This window comes from Perca fluviatilis, chromosome 15 (genome assembly GCF_010015445.1).
Source record: "Perca fluviatilis chromosome 15, GENO_Pfluv_1.0, whole genome shotgun sequence".
NCBI lineage: Eukaryota > Metazoa > Chordata > Actinopteri > Perciformes > Percidae > Perca > Perca fluviatilis.
The window spans coordinates 9,135,756-9,152,923 of record NC_053126.1 but is presented as its reverse complement, the minus strand read 5'-3'; the positions used below and the strand labels follow the sequence as shown (position 1 = coordinate 9,152,923).

General features: G+C 37.2%; 1 pseudogene and 4 gene segments (V, D, J or C); all 5 read right to left on the bottom strand.

The window, feature by feature from the left end:
• Positions 1 to 4,199: 4,199 nt before the first annotated feature.
• On the bottom strand, positions 4,200 to 4,740 carry LOC120574643. The segment is given in 2 exon segments: positions 4,200 to 4,529; positions 4,619 to 4,740. Coding segments are annotated over 2 exon segments (333 nt in total).
• Positions 4,741 to 9,503: 4,763 nt separating this feature from the next.
• LOC120574618 lies at positions 9,504 to 9,934 on the bottom strand (the record flags this gene model as incomplete). The annotated part of the segment is given in 2 exon segments: positions 9,504 to 9,802; positions 9,885 to 9,934. Coding segments are annotated over 2 exon segments (348 nt in total), but the record flags the coding sequence as incomplete, so codon positions are not given.
• A 1,997-nt stretch (positions 9,935 to 11,931) lies between these two features.
• Positions 11,932 to 12,602, bottom strand: LOC120574339. The segment is given in 2 exon segments: positions 11,932 to 12,323; positions 12,455 to 12,602. Coding segments are annotated over 2 exon segments (438 nt in total).
• Positions 12,603 to 13,007: 405 nt separating this feature from the next.
• Positions 13,008 to 13,475, bottom strand: LOC120574338 (annotated as a pseudogene).
• A 3,070-nt stretch (positions 13,476 to 16,545) lies between these two features.
• On the bottom strand, positions 16,546 to 17,108 carry LOC120574337. The segment is given in 2 exon segments: positions 16,546 to 16,931; positions 17,029 to 17,108. Coding segments are annotated over 2 exon segments (435 nt in total).
• Positions 17,109 to 17,168: the final 60 nt, after the last annotated feature.

Genomic DNA, 17,168 nt, shown 5'->3' with positions numbered 1-17,168 from the left:
TTTTATGAGCACTATGGTTAACCTTTTCTCAGATCTCTGCAAGGAAAATCCAAACAGCTAGCTTTACTATCTGTCCACCTTGTCTTCTGTTGTACGACTAAAACAACTTTAGAACGTATAAGTTCCACCAAAACAAGTTCCAGGCCGTGGCTATTTTGCAGAGGTGCCGTTGCTCCATATGGCGCTTAGCCAAAAAAATAAAAATAAAACAGAGCATGTTTTTCTCCCATCCTGGAATGCTGTGTGGACTAGCCACCCAGCCGCGCTGTGGAGGATAGGTCTAGCAAAGAAACTACTGACTACTACAGTAATAAAGTAAATTTGATTTGTCTACTGCATCAACTTACCGCTCTGTGTTAATACAACTTGACCTGTTAAGTTTCATCTTTGTATAAAACTTAGACAGTTTAATGCAACAGGTTTCAATGCAAATTTCTAGTAAAGTCAACTAATTCGGGATAGCAGTGGCACCCCTCTGAAGTCTGTAACAGACTTTGAGAACTCAGCTGATCATTGATTTTCTCTTTACTCACAAATCCTCTATATGACCAGGCCCCTCTTATGCTCAATTCCATTCCATTCAATTCAATTCAATTTTATTTATAGTATCAAATCACAACAAGAGTTATCTCAAGGCACTTTACAGATAGAGTAGGTCTAGACCACACTCTATAATATACAAAGACCCAACAATTCTAGTAATTCCTCCAAGAGCAAGCATTTTAGTGCGACAGTGGCGAGGAAAAACTCCCTTTAGGAAGAAACCTCAGACAGACCCAGGCTCTTGGTAGGCGGTGTCTGAAGGTGCCAGTTGGGGTGTGATAAATAGTGGCAATAACAGTCACAATAAAAGATAATGGAACAGTGACTAGAAATAGTAGCTTCATCTCCACACCCCATCCCACAGTTGACTGATTCTGAAAATAAGTGTGTTGTTGTTTTTCCAGTAATGATGAAACTGACTTAATAAAATGCATGTATTATTAGATGATCCTCCAAGTATTTAACTATAACATAATAATAAATATAATATTTCTTAGGATATAGCCATAAAAATTAGTACTGTAGGATTTTGTACAGCTGATCAACCAACTCCAGTCACTGTGGGTGTCGAGCACCATAATAAACAGCAGAATCTTCAGTCTTCAGACTGTTCATCTGCAGATACAGCTGCTCTCTGCTGTTGTCTCTGGAGATGGTAAACCGGCCTTGGACTGACTGAGAGTAGCGGATGTTATTACTGTCATAGCTACTCGCAACCCACTCCAGTCCTTTTCCAGGAGCCTGTCTGATCCAGGCCATCCAGTAGCTACTGAATGACAATCCAGATGTTGTACAGGTCAATCTGTGGGATTCTCCAGGTCTTTTAACCGCTGGTTCAGATTCTGTCAGAGTCTGACCATCAACACCTGTCAAAGAAAGAATATAATCATTAGCTGCTTTTAATTTTGGTAATGTTTTAAAGACAACTTCAAATCAAGATCAGTGAAAATCTTCACCTGCCCAGCAGAGAGTTAAAAGCAGCAGTCCTGTCCTATAGTCCATCATGTTAAACTGTGTGTCCACTGTTCTCTGTCCTCCTCTCTGCACTCAGATAAGTAGAGGTGGAAGATATCTGAGTTTTGCATTGACTCCTCCTTTTTTGGCTTTCTCCTAACTGTATTTTGTGTTTTCACAAATCATCTCACTGTATCTCTTACTATTTTGACTTTGTTTCACATTTTTAACGTATGTTACTAATCCCTTTTTTTATTACAGTAGTCGTTTTTGTAACATTTGAATATGTTTATTTACTTTCTCTGCTTTGCCCCGCCCCGAGAATTTGGCCCACCCATGAGAGAGACATCATGGCTTTCAAACGAGCAAAGTGGCAGTTGGTCAAGGCCACCCCCCAACCTCCACCTTGCACCCCCTCTCTTTCCTCAGTAGCTACAGACACAGAAATGGCACGTACTAACGAAAGCTCATTGAAAGCTCTAGTGGCTTTAATACTGCACCAAGGCTGAATTTCGGGAAAGAGACTTCAGATACAGTATTAGGGGACCACTAAGGTCTATATAAAAGCATCCAAAGAGCACCATGTCATTGGACCTTCAAACAGTTTCTAAAAGTGTAATTCAGTCTGTCTTGTGGGAGTACAGACAATGATGTATCAGTGATCGAAACTTCCAAGTATTTAAACTAGGGCTGTCAAAATTAACACCATAATAAAGAGTTAACGCAAACACTTTTAACACCACTAGTTGTTTTTGATGTAGGATTAATGCACGCGCGTTTTGTGATTTGGGCCTCGGGACGCTCTTTAGTTTTTTGGGAAACCAGGAAGCGATGCACAGCAATGTTGTGGGTGGCTAGCAGAAACAAGCCTTGATCAGAAATGGATAAAGAAAAGAGTTTTGAATGGCAAGTTTAGTTTCAAAGCCCTTCCAGATGGTTCTCTTGACAAGACTAGGGGTAGTGGTGGAATTGTGGAAATTGGTTTTCTGACAAACACATTTTAGATTGTTAACGAAAAGAAATAACGATTTTATGAAAGAGAAACTGACTTGTTGAGGATTCATTTATACTGTACTGTAGATAAATCTCCATTTAAAATAAAATCTAAAGACTGTTTCATCCTTTAGTGCCATGTGTCATGTGATTTGCTAAATTCTTTGAGGGCTAAGGAACTCCCTTGATGACTTTTATAGGGCTTAATGTCAACAAAAAGCATACAAACATGTCAGAAAAAGCAACAAATTTACAAAAAGGTGTCTGAGAAAGCCACTAAAACAACAAAAATGAGGAAAAAAGCTACCAAAATGTAAAAAAAAAAAAAAAATTGTCCCTTGGTGTGATTCTCTTTTTCCAGTGTGACCCATCCACCACCCCAACCAACCTCCTTACGCGGATCGGCATTTCATACTACTCGCTACCGTAATCGTGCTGTGACCACGACATATGCTTCCCATTTAAATACATTACTTTACATTTTCGTGCTGGCCACCACGAAAAAAACGACAAAAACGTCCCTGTGAACACAAATCAATAGATTAAATAACGTGATCATTTGACGAACTGCTGTGAGACTGGGTTGTTTCCCTGCATGCTGTCTGATCCAAGCTGTGTAGTAGCTGCTACCTGCATTTATTTTTTCATATATTTGGTTGCTGACTGTATTTGCTGCAAACATAAATACATTGACAGCAGCCAGAATTATATGAACAGTAATACATTTTGCAGCTTCTAATAAAAGACTTTTAATGGTTTCAGTGTTTGCAGATGTTTAAAGAAACAGACATACAGAGAAACTTGGAGCCTTTTAGAGGAAAACAACTGCTCAGGAACTGAAACGTGACAAAATGCAAAAAACTAAATCCTTTAACAAAGATGAAAACTATTGTAGTTCATCCATTTACAAGTTACTCTTCTGTAATAAGCAGCATATTTTACCTTCATATGTGTGTGGTTATGTCAGAAATAAAATCATATATCAAATATCATGCAGCATGATGTTTACTTGTTTTTATTCAGAATTCTTAAAAGCCAGTCATACAACAATCATACTCAAATGTCTGTGTTGTCTCATTTTGAATGACTTGACCTGAGGACATTAGTCATGTGAGACAGTGCAGAGTTTATCAGCCCAGGGAGGATGAGGAAAGACAAGAAATGTTTCTTACTGCAGGAGTTGAAGTAGTTTCATTTAAGCAACCAGATCGTTGTGATGTTTTTGGAACTTTTACCCTCAAGTGATCTTCATTGTGTTTTTGTGAGTTTAATGTTGAGTAATAATATTTCTCAAGAAAGCAGTACGTTATATAATGAAGAGACAAAGGGTAATTTATTATCTAAAAATATCTAATGTAAAATTTAGGAAAAAATTAATTATTAACTTAATAATATTACTTAATATTGAAAATATAATGTGTAAAATATATGCTATAAATATTACATTCATATATCATCTTCATTATTTGGCTTCATCAGCCCAGTACTGTTACCGTAACATTGATACAGTTATGATTTACATAATTATTAAATAATATTATGGAAAACATATAACATGATAAATATGAAAATTGTAGCTGTTAAATTGAATTAAAACACATTTGTGTTGTGTCTGTTTCTCTCTTTACTGTAACAGTGAGCTGGTGTTGAAACCATTAGTGGTCTGAGGGCTCCTCCTCTGGTGGCTTCATGTTACAAGTGTTCAGGCTCTGAGGGGTTTTTGTTCAGGTCTACTGATGGTTTGTGTTACTGTGGCTCTCTGGCACAGTAATACACAGCAGTGTCTTCAGGCTGCACATTCTGTCCATTTAGAGTCACTGTGTTACTGGAAGAGTCCAAGTTTACACTGAACTTGTTCTTCAGTGAGTCTTTAACGTTTGTATCTCTACTAATCCACTCCAGTCCTTTCCCTGCAGGCTGTCTGATCCAAGCTGTGTAGTAGCTGCTGAGAGAATAAGAGACCTGACAGGTGATGGTCAGATGTTGACCTGGCTGCACAGTCACAGAGGCTGGCTGGGTCAACTGTTCACACTTCACACCTGTTAAAAAAGAAAATGTTTTGTAACAAATGATCAAGATATTCTGCAAAAGAAGAGCTGTTGACTTTAACAAATCCAGAGAGACTCACATCCAGCTGCCAACAGCAGCAGCAGAGCTCCAGAGAACATGGTTTATGTTGAAACTGACGTGCTGTGAACTCCACTGACAGCCTGATGTGATGTTTTTATAGCTGAGAAACAAGGAAGGTCACTAAGTTTGCATAAAATCAAACATATGAAGCATCAATGTTGGTCTAACTGGAGTCAATAGAAGAGTTTGTTCAGTGTTATTATATCTGCAGAGTGAAAATATGCATGTCATTTTTGATTTCTTCATATCTAGGTACAGATAACTTTATTGCATTAAACTGTCAATATTGTCTCCTTTTTTATATCTAGACTTTCATTTGTGTTAATACACAACAATAATTCCTTAATGACTATATTATTATTCTATCTTCAAACATTAATGATCTTTTTTTATATAAAATAGATATCTCCATACACAATACAAGTAAATTCACTCTAAACAATAACATGAAATGCTGTCATCACTCATCTCCTCTTTCAGCTGTTTTCTCTTAGAAATAATTGTAATGAAATTACAGTATGTGATGAAAAGAGTGACATATTTTTATTTAGCTATTGATTTTTATTAAACAGCAATATGAATCATCAGGATTATTACTTTATAATTGAAGCATATATGAAAATAAAATTACAGAATATAAAAAAAATTAACAACCTGAAAACAACAAAAATGTAACATAAAATGTTTAACCTTTGTGTGGTGCTTGGGTCTGTGGGACCCATTTTCAATGTTTGCTAAAAGAAAAATTATGCTATTTATTATTTCTTCTAACTCAAACTCATTGGCCTTGGCTCATTTTCTGTGAAGAACATAAAAAATAACTTATTTTTAATGACTGCACATGGTACACCCCTCCTACACATAATCATTACATATAAGGTGTTCAGGTCTATCAGACCCGAGTGTATTTAAATGTAGGTGCTATGAAACTATGTTGTCTTTCTAAACCGGCTATTCCCACAACAAGTTACAAAATTGTGACATTTAGAGCACTTTCATTTGTTCTGACTACGTTCTAAGAAATAAGCACCAATACTGAAAAAAATCTTGTTTCTATTTTTTTTTACCTTTTTTATAATTTAATTTCCTTTTTTTCTCACAAAAAAACGAAAATGATCATATGATCAGAAATCTGATCTCACAGGGGTAAATGGCAAAAATGAACCATAAATTATGTATATATCATTGGTAATTGAGCTATAGTAAACATCTATTAAGTATTTTTACGTAAATTGTTATGGCTGTATTGATTTAAAAGCCTAATAATGTGGAGGGTCCACCAGACCCAGGAACATTGGCTGTGTAACAAAAATATGAACACCACACAAGAGTTAAATATATACATTTCATGAAAAATATTTCAAACTTGTGCACTACAAGCCTGAAAGAATGAGTACTGTACATATCATTTACAGACAGAATTGTGTCTTACTTTGTGGAAATGTAAAGTATTTGTGGATGTTTAATTTCAGCAACCAGATTGTTGGGCTGTCTTTGGACCTTGTATCAATGAGTGATCTTTATTGCGTTTTAATGTGTTTTCAAGTTTGTGTATAATGCAGGGAGGATTATTAGTTTATAATAAAAACATATATGAAAATGAAATTACAGAATATAAAACAACTCAACAACATGAAAACAATAAAAATGTAATAAATCTTCTTTAATAAAATCTTTAAATATATACATTTAATGAAAAATATTTCAAACTTGTGCACTACCAGCCTGAAAGAATGAGTACTGTAGGATTTTGTACAGCTGCTCAACCAACTCCAGTCACTGTGGGTCTCGAGCACAATAATAAACAGCAGAATCTTCAGTCTTCAGACTGTTCATCTGCAGATACAGCTGCTCTCTGCTGTTGTCTCTGGAGACGGTAAACCGGCCTTGGACTGACTGAGAGAAGTATTTGGTGCTACCATCGACATGATCCCAGGCAATCCACTCCAGTCCTTTTCCAGGAGCCTGTCTGATCCAGGCCATATAGTTGCCACTGAATGACAATCCAGATGTTGTACAGGTCAATCTGTGAGATTCTCCAGGTCTTTTAATCGCTGGTTCAGATTCTGTCAGAGTCTGACCATCGACACCTGTCAAACCAAAAACGATAAGTATGTCATGCATTACCTTGGTACAAAGATCAGAGAAAATCTTCATGTGAAATATGTCAGTAATACAAATGGGAATGTCAAATTAAGATCAGTGAAAATCTTCACCTGCCCAGCAGAGAGTTAAAAGCAGCAATCCTGTCCTATAGTCCATCATGTTAAACTGTGTGTCCACTGTTCTCTGTCCTCCTCTCTGCACTCAGATAAGTAGAGGTGGAAGATATCTGAGTTTTGCATTGACTCCTCCTTTCTTGGCTTTCTCCTAACTGTATTTTGTGTTTTCACAAATCATCTCACCGTATCTCTTACCATTTTGACTTTGTTTCACATTTCAACCTGATGTTACCTAATCCTTTATTTTTATTCATTTTTACTTTAAGTCACTTTGTACATTTGAATGTTTTTATTTACTCTCACTTTTGTCCAACGCAAAGTAAAAATAATGGAATAATATTACTGTTGATAAATAAAAAATAAAGTTTCATTCAATGAAGTTGATAGGTAAACAACATCTCATGTCACCTAAAGTTATTTTTGATCAAATTGCTGTTTTTCATGTGAATCAAGCTTATGTACAATATTATTAGACCAAACATCGATTTTTGAAGAAAATTCAGCTGTATTTCTAAATAATCACTTAAATGAGGTAAATTAATATTAAACGATTTCTAAAGGTGTAATTCAGTCTGTCTTGTGGGAGTACAGACCAGGGGCGTCAGACTGGGGGGAAAAAGGGGACTGAGTACCAAGGGCCCTCATGTGAGGAGGGCCCAAAAAGATGTTCGAATTAATAACTATGGATGCAGGGAGGGGCCATAGAAAATGCCTTTCTAGAGGGCCTAGAATTTTGAGCTACGCCCCTGGTACAGACAATGATGTATCAGTGATTGAAACCTCCAAGTATTTAAACTAGGGCTGTCAAAATTAACGCCATAATAAAGAGTTAAAGCAAAAGCTGTTAACATCACTAGTTGTTTTGATGTAGGATTAAGGCATGCACGTTTTGTGATTTGGACCTCGGGACGCTCTTTAGTTTTGGGAAACCAGGAAGCGATACACAGTAATGTTGTGGGTGGCTAGCAGAAACAAGCCTTGAGCAGAAATGGAAAAAGAAAAGAGTTTTGAATGCCAAGTTTAGTTTCAAAGCCCTTCCAGATGGTTCTCTTGACAAGACTAGGGGTAGTGGTGTAATTGTGGAAATTGGTTCTCTGACAAACACATTTTAGATTGTTACTGTAACAGTGAGCTGGTGTTGAAACCATTAGTGGTCTGAGGGCTCCTCCTCTGGTGGCTTCATGTTACAAGTGTTCAGGCTCTGAGGGGTTTTTGTTCAGGTCTACTGATGGTTTGTGTTACTGTGGCTCTCTGGCACAGTAATACACAGCAGTGTCTTCAGGCTGCACATTCTGTCCATTTAGAGTCACTGTGTTACTGGAAGTCTTAGTCGATACTGAACTTGTTCTTCAGGGAATCTTTGTAGTATGTGGTGATTCCAGCTGCCATTCCAATCCACTCCAGTCCTTTCCCTGCAGGCTGTCTGATCCAAGCTGTGTAGTAGCTGCTGAGATAATAAGAGACCTGACAGGTGATGGTCAGACGTTGACCTGGCTGCACAGTCACAGAGGCTGGCTGGGTCAACTGTTCACACTTCACACCTGTTAAAAAAGAAAATGTTTGTAACAAAGTATCAAGTTATAATGCAAAATAAGAACTGTTGACTTTAACAAATCCAGAGAGACTCAGATCCAGCTGCCAACAGCAGCAGCAGAGCTCCAGAGAACATGAACTCCACTGACAGCCTGATGTGATGTTTTTATAGCTGAGAAACAAGGAAGGTCACTGAGTTTGCATAAAATCAAACATATGAAACATCAATGTTGGTCTAACTGGAATCAATAGAAGAGTTTGTTCAATGTTATTATATCTGAAGAGTGAAAATATGCATGTCATTTTTGATTTATTCATATCTAGGTACAGATAACTTTAAACTGTCAATATTATTTCCACATATTTTCCAGACTTTCTTCAAACATTAAATAATCGTTTAATATGAAATAGTTATCTCCATACATGATACAAGTAAATTAACTTTGTATGTAAACAATAGCGTTACATGCTGTCATCACTCATCTCCACTTTCAGCTGTTTTCTCTTAGAAATAATTTTAATGAAATTACAGTATGTGATGGAAAGAGTGAAATATTCTTATTTACCTATTGATTTTATTACAGAGCAATATGAATCATTTTAGAGTTTGAGTATGAGTCAGTTAAGATCAATGAGAACAGCAGATCTGAGTTTCTCCTTTTAGTAACAGAGGAGAGAGAAACTAGACACTGTCCTCTAGTGATTTTATAAAAGAAACAGTAACATTATTTTTCATTCTCATAGATTCCACATCATATAATTTACAGACAGAATTGTGTCTTACTTTGTAGAAATGTAAAGTATTTGTAGTAGTTTAATTTCAGCAACCAGATTATTGTGCTGTCTTTGGACTTTTTATTAATGAGTGATCTTTTTTCTGTTTTTAATCCGTTTTCAGGAATGTGTATAATGTAAGGAGGATTATTACTTTATTTTAAAAACATTTCAAGTAAATCACAGCATATGAAAGAAATTAACAACCTCAAAACAACAAAAGCTAATATAAAAATAAATAAATACATAAATGTTATGAAACATTCTTCATGCTTGGGTTCTACCAGCCTGAAAGAATGAGTACTCTAGGATTTTGTACAGCTGCTCAACCAACTCCAGTCACTGTGGCTCTCGAGCACAATAATAAACAGCAGAATCTTCAGTCTTCAGACTGTTCATCTGCAGATACAGCTGCTTTCTGCTGTTGTCTCTGGAGACGGTAAACCGGCCTTGAACTGACTGAGAGTAGCGGATGCTGCCACTGCTACTGCTAATGTAAGCGATCCATTCCAGTCCTTTTCCAGCAGCCTGTCTGATCCAGTGCATGGTGTAGCCATTAACATCCAATGCAGAGGCTGTACAGGTCAATCTGTGAGATTCTCCAGGTCTTTTAATCGCTGGTTCAGATTGTGTCAGAGTCTGACCATCAACACCTGTCAAGAGGATAAAAAACATTGTATGAAAAAAATTAAAAAATAAAAGATATTTAAGATTAAGATCAGTGAAAATCTTCACCTGCCCAGCAGAGAGTTAAAAGCAGCAGTCCTGTCCTATAGTCCATCATGTTAAACTGTGTGTCCACTGTTCTCTGTCCTCCTCTCTGCACTCAGATAAGTAGAGGTGAAGATATCTGAGTTTTGCATCGACTCCTCCTCACAGGGAGGAAACATCTGGACTGGAGATATTTAATGAAACTGGGTCAGAGTCAACCCTCCAAGTCAGCTGGTTTCACCTTTGTCTGACATGTTTTAATTTGTGTAAAATGTTTCAGTATTAACACCACAACCACATTAATTTGAATAATGACACAAATGACATCTGACACAATAACATACAAGGTTTATTCAAAAGTGTTAATTCATAATTAATCTTGTTATCAAGGCTGTGTTTCTCATTAGTCATTTAAAGAACAATACGCAGAACATGGAGTATTTATAATCATATACAATTTCATTCTGATCAACATCTACTATCATTTTTGACAATTAAGTTATTGTCAATCCACCATTTATTTTCCAACATTATGGTTTGTACTTGACTTTGGCAACTTAGTATTACAGTAGATAATGCTTTGACAATTGAAGAAACTCTATCTAATAATGTAAGTGATGTAACACCATAAAGAGAATACATATTTACTCATAAGTACAAAGTTAAATATTTAGAAATATGATGTAAATATATCAAATAGCTTTGTGGGGGGACTCAGATCTCATTAAGATGATTATATTCTTTAGATAAAAAAAAAAAAGCAGGTAACATATTTTTTATGGCCAAATTACGAAAATGTTATTTGGATACTTAAACTGCATAAATTTGAATGGGTATGTATATCATGCTTTTTAAATGTTATTGCCTGATCCAGCTCTTTGTATTTAACAGGAAAAAAAATCTTGTCTCGTAATGGCAGAACATTTTATTTTAACATTATTGGTTTAATGATTGTTTAATATTCTACAAGATATTCTTACATTTTGTGAAGACTGTGGAAAGTGAAATAGCTGAAATTATGAACCTTGGGTCTAGCTGAAGTTATTTCTTGTTGAGAAGACCTCGGTCTCTCATACTGTTTATTTTTAGCAGATAAAGTGAAGAAGGCTATAACACTGTCTGAACCGTATCTCTTTTCGTCTCCTGAGATAAACTGTTGTTTAGGCTAATGGAAAGAACACAAGCAGAGGGAAGGTGATCAACTATGGCCATGCTAAAAGATAAATTTAGAGGGTTTGGCTTAACTGAGGTTTTCACTATATGATGTTTGGATGTTTAGACTTTAGGTTAGAAAGACTTTTTCAGACGTGCTGCGTATACCTGTGAAACTGAATTTCTCTATTTGCAAATATAATAAATACTCAAAGACCAAACTTTGGTTTAATTCTCAAACAGTCTTTCATTCGTTTCATCTCGTATCATTGATATTTATCAAAAAACTTCCACCACAATTTGGCGTTGTCCGGCAGGATTGGATGAGAAAACAGGGAAAAAGTGCTCCGTGGGTCGCTGATGACTGGCTATCCAGGGATCAAAAAATTGCCTGCCTCATACCTCCAACCTTAAAAAGGTATTTCAGAGAAGAAGAAGGTTAGGACCGCGGAGCGCTCTTGACTGTTTTCCACTCCAATCAAAAACGAACAGGAAGAGATTTCAAGCAGTACGGGTAAGCTCTAAATTCAGCAATTCAATTGGATTGTAAATTTAAGATTTTGAACAAACATTCTAAACTAAATAGGATTATACGTGTGATTTTCTCAATAATGAAGATACATTTATTTATACTCAAATGACATGTATTTATATACTTTGCTCAGCATTATTTGATGGCCATCCATATACTGGATATATCATGTATAAATGTCCAAATATATTCTCAACATCTGCTGTTCAAAATAAAAAAAAGGAACATTATTACCATTTTTTTTGCGTAAAAGCAAATTTCAAATGTAAAACTACAAAACAGGAATTCACAAACCATGACATCAGCTGTTGCTTCCTTTGTGGTCATGAATTTGTGTGTGTTTAGAGACACTCATTTTCTCCTTAGTATCATCTGACGTCTTATCTTCTACTGCCACCTGTAGGTACTTGGTAAAATAAATTGTGTGAGGTTTTTGTCAAGCCTCTCTGCTTCCTTTAACCAGTGTGTTTCTCTGGCACAGTAATACACAGCAGAGTCCTCTGGCTTTACGTTGGACAGTCTCAGATACACCATGCTGTTGCTGTCATCTCTACTGATTTCTACACGGCCCTGCACACTGCTGGCATAAGTGTTACTGCTTGCAGAAGAGTATCCGCTCCCTATCCATTCCATTCCTTCTCCTGCAGGTTGTCTGATCCAGCTCATAACACAGCAGCTAAATGTGAAGCCAGATCCCCTGCAGGAGAGACTGAGAGTCTCCCCAGGCTTTTTCACTACTGAACTGGAAGGAATGGACTCCATACTCTGACCTGTACAACCTGATGAAATAAAAGGGAGAGAGGAAACACAGAAGAAATGAATCATCTGGGAAGTTTTCTGGTGTCACTGACTGACCATCAGTCCATATTGTCTGAGGAAAGATAAAACAGCAAGAAGCAGGAGAACTCACAGGGCAGAGAGAGAGCAACCAGCAGAAGAGTGAGTGTGTTCATCATCCTGAGGCTGGAGATGTGACATCTGATGCTCCACACAAAGTACAAGAGCAGTCAGCAGGACAGAAGTACACTGCACAGACTGAAGATTTGCATCAGGACATAATGGGGAGGGAGTGGCTCCTTTTTTGTAGTGTTTTATCATATAACCAAAAAAAAAAGATTAAAGATGTAATTTAAAATGTATGGTTTAGTCACATGGGTGCTGGGTATTTTTGCAGGTCTGTTGGTGGTTTGCATCTCTGTAGAGCTATATTTTTAGGACAGAGCTTATATTATAATATATTTAATTTATTTTCTAATTCCAATAATCTTTTTACAAATGCAAGCTCTGAGTCATGATAAACTGTCCTAACATCGTGACAAATACAGTTTATATTGATGACATATCTTTCATTATAAATTGTCAATCATTCAGTGGAACATGTGTTTTCACAGCCCTGACATGCTTCAGTGCTTCTCACACAGAGATCAGTGTTATTCAGTTTTTGTACAGCTTAGTGTTGTGTGTCACTGTGGCTCTCGTGCACAATAATAAACTGCAGACTCTTCTTGTTTAAGACTCTTAACCTCTAAGTGCACAAGATTTTGGGAAGTGTCTTTTGGACACTTGGACTTGGACACTTTGGGCAAATATTGTGCCAGTTCCGCTATCGATGCATCCGATCCATTCTAGTCCTTTCCCTGGTTTCTGACGAATCCAGTGCAGCCAAGCTAGAGACAGTCCGTCCACCTTACAGGACAGAGTGACTGGTTGTCCAGCTCTGCTCACCACTGGCTCTGAGGAGGTGAGGGACTGGCCCTGAGCAGCTGGAAGAGACAGAGTTTAGATTACAGGGAGCCATCTGACATCCAAAGCTCCTTTTCTCCTCCTTCGCTCAACACCGACTTCACTCACCTGAAATGAGAGCCAAGAGGAGGACACTCTGTACAACTGTCATGGTGGGAACTTGACTCAGTCTGCACCTGCAGAGGCTGTTATGGGAATTATATATTGTGTTGACAGAATGGGTGGGGATTATACATCAGTGTGTGAATTTACATTTTAGCAGTGGGAGATACAGTTTTCTGTCAGAAAAGGAGGAGTGCTGGACTCTGAGAGAGAGAGAGTGAGAGAGAGAGGTTTTCGAACAGACATTAAAGATGTTCATTGTTTCTCTTATTTTCAGTGTGTTTGGACAGTTTTTCAACTGTGTGCATTTCTAAGAGGGTAAGATGGTGTGGTGTGTAGTTCAATGTATACAGTACAAGCTGTAATGTCAGTCTAAGACGTTAATTTAAAAGGTTATTGTTCACCTACGTGAGGTGGATTACTGCTAATAGAGAAAACAATGTGACAAATGAATACATAGTTTATTCTCCAAGAGCCAAGGAAGTAAAAGTTTGCCTTATGACAGTATTACTACAGTATCCATTCAGCTTCCAACCCAATGGCTTACATACACAAGAATAAACAGCAGCTCTTTCAGTCTTCTAGCTGTTTTATTGAAATTGATTTGAAATGATGAAATGGAGAACTAGACAACTAAATGAATACATGAAGAATCAGTCACTGCTGATCCAGCACCTAAATGTTCTATTTTTGTTGGGGTGAAGAAAGCTCTCAAAGAGTCTGAGTATAAAATTGTAGTTTTGAGTGGCAGTCAGTCAAAATCAAAGAAATAAGCATAACTGAGTTTTTCCATATAGAGGACAGAGAAACTTGAGACTGAAGCATTCTAGGGATTTTATGAAAGAAAATGTAACATTATTTGTCACTATCACTTTAGATGCCACATGGCTAAAATGTGTATGTAGTATTTATTTTATTCATACCTGGACAAGGATTGTTTTCATGTCTTTGCTGTTTGTGGTATTTGTGATAATTGATAGGTAAGCCTCCTGCCTACAAATGATATGCTACATCTCAAGGGGCTATCCTTTCAATGAATTCAATAAATTGAAATTAAAGATTAATTAAGATGCTTTTGTTGGTGGTTAATAATGTCTATCTTTTTCAGGGCATATTTCATGATTTTATTAAAAAAAGGAAAAGCTAAGAAAAAAAAAATATTTTAACTAAAGCCCTATTCGCACGGGATAAGTATTATCTAGGGACCTCGTGTGAAATATAAATTACCCACCCACGTCTGAGTTTCATCTGGCGCATTCGAACGGGATAAGCGAAGCCTGTGATTTTACTCGAATTTACTGACATTAAGCAACAGTAGAAACATGGGTGTGGGTAGCTCTGCTACGTGTGTTTGTGTGTGGTCAGATCTCGAGGACACACACGCACACAATCTCAACCGGGTAGTCAGTCATCGTCCGAACTGCGACCTCTCCTTTTTCTTTCTCTCACTTTTTTCTCCGGGTGGTGTCAAGCAGGGTCCGGTTAGATGGATAAAACAAAACATTTCACCAGGTTAAAATCTATTAGCTTGATTTATTTGTAACATTAACCTCTAATTATGAAGTGAGCCCCCTCGCTTGATTGTGCATTATTTTTGATAAGCTATTGCTTGGAGATGTCTTGTCGTTATCTCTAGATGTATGATACAAACAAAAAATATATTTACTGCATGCTGCTATACATGTCATCCATCGCCATCTAATAATTATTTTTGTCTTCGCACTTGTGGTGGTTTTCATCTTTCTCTTTCTGCAAATTGTATATGATGTATAGTGACATGACCCAGCACCCAAAACACTGTCAAAACACTCCAAGGCACCCTCCATTCTTCGCGAAAGATGGATAAAAAGGCGCAAAAGAAGGAAATAGGTACCTTGAAAAAACAAAAAAGCCCAGCCAAATCCTGGACAAATCAGACATGACCGATTCGCACGGGATTAAGATCACAGACAACCTCCGCAATTATTACAAATGACTGGAGGTCCCCAGGTAATACTTATCCCGTGCGAATAGGGCTTAAGAATATATCTATAAGTACAGGATCTGTAGGATTTTGTACAGCTGCTCAACCAACTCCAGTCACTGTGGGTGTCGAGCACAATAATAAACAGCAGAATCTTCAGTCTTCAGACTGTTCATCTGCAGATACACCTGCTCTGTGCTGTTGTCTCTGGAGATGGTAAACCGGCCTTGGACTGACTGAGAGTAATAGATTCTGTCATTATCAAATTCAATAGTTGCTACCCATTCCAGTCCATTTCCAGGAGCCTGTCTGACCCAGGCCATCCAAGAGAGTTAAACCTTCAGAGGCTGTACAGGTCAATCTGTGGGATTCTCCAGGTCTTTTAACCACTTGTTCAGATTCTATTAGAGTCTGACCATCAACACTTGTCAAGACAAAAAGAAAATGTGAACTATGTCAGTTATAGAAATTAAAACTGTGTCAAATAAATATCAGTGAAAATCTTCACTTGCCCAGCAGAGAGTTAAAAGCAGCAGTCCTGTCCTATAGTCCATCATGTTAAACTGTGTGTCCACTGTTCTCTGTCCTCCTCTCTGCACTCAGATAAGTAGAGGTGGAAGATATCTGAGTTTTGCATCGACTCCTCCTCACAGGGAGGAAACATCTGGACTGGAGATATTTAATGAAAGTGGGAAATTAATGTGCAAGAGTCTTAATTTGTGTAAAATGTGTATCAGTATTAACCACATGTATTCTAATAATACACAAATTACATCTTTTTTATCCAGGTTTATTCAAATTGGTATCAAGGCTCTGTTTCTCATTGGTCTCTGTGAGCAGAATGAGCAGCACATGAGAGCATTCACAATAATATAAATAAGTTATAAATATATAACTTAAATAAATAAATCAGTTTCATTCTGATCACCAACATCTAGTATCATTTATGACAACTGCTTTGTATTGATCTCACTGTGTCATACTATTATACCATTCATGGTTAGTACTTATGAATAAGACTTTCGCAATTTAGATAATGGTTTGACAATTGAAATAACTATGTATATTACTGTAGAGGATGTAACATCATTTTAAAAATAAATATGTACTTGTGAGTTTAAAACATTTTAGTGTAAAAATTGTATGTGGCTATATCAAAGTGCTTTTCAGGTGGTGAGAAAACTCAGATGTCTTTACAGTAAGATCAAATTGCTGTTTGTTGTCTGTGGAGGTTTTTGTGCAGCTGCTCCACTGTGTTCAGTCACTGTGTCTCTTCGAGCACAGAAGTAAACAGCAGAATCTGCTGCTGTCAGGCTCTGGACCTCGAGGTACTGAGTGCTGCTGGGAACATCTTCAGTCATGATGAAACGGCTTTGAAAGGAGCTGCCATAGATAGCAGAGTTTGAACCTGTGCTCATCCTCCCAATCCACTCCAGAGCTTCTCCTGGTCTTTGTCGTATCCAGTGAATATTGTAGCTTGTCATGCTATAACCAGATATGATACATGACATCTTCACTGTCTCTCCAGGGCTTTTCACCTCAGAGGGAGACTGGTCCAGTTTGATCTCACTCCAAACTCCTGTAAGGAAAGAAATTGTGATAATCATCCAACAAACTTGTAAATCACAGGTTGGACATTTACTAAAGAAGTAAAGGAGAATTATTTCTTTTCTCACCATGAATAGTAACTACAATTAACAAAGTCAAAATAATGGTATTTTCCATTCTGGGAGAAGCACTCGTTGTTCAGTGCTCTGATCTGAGTGTTTCAGAAATATATCAAACTGTCCCACTTGTGTGTTTATAAGAGAGGAAG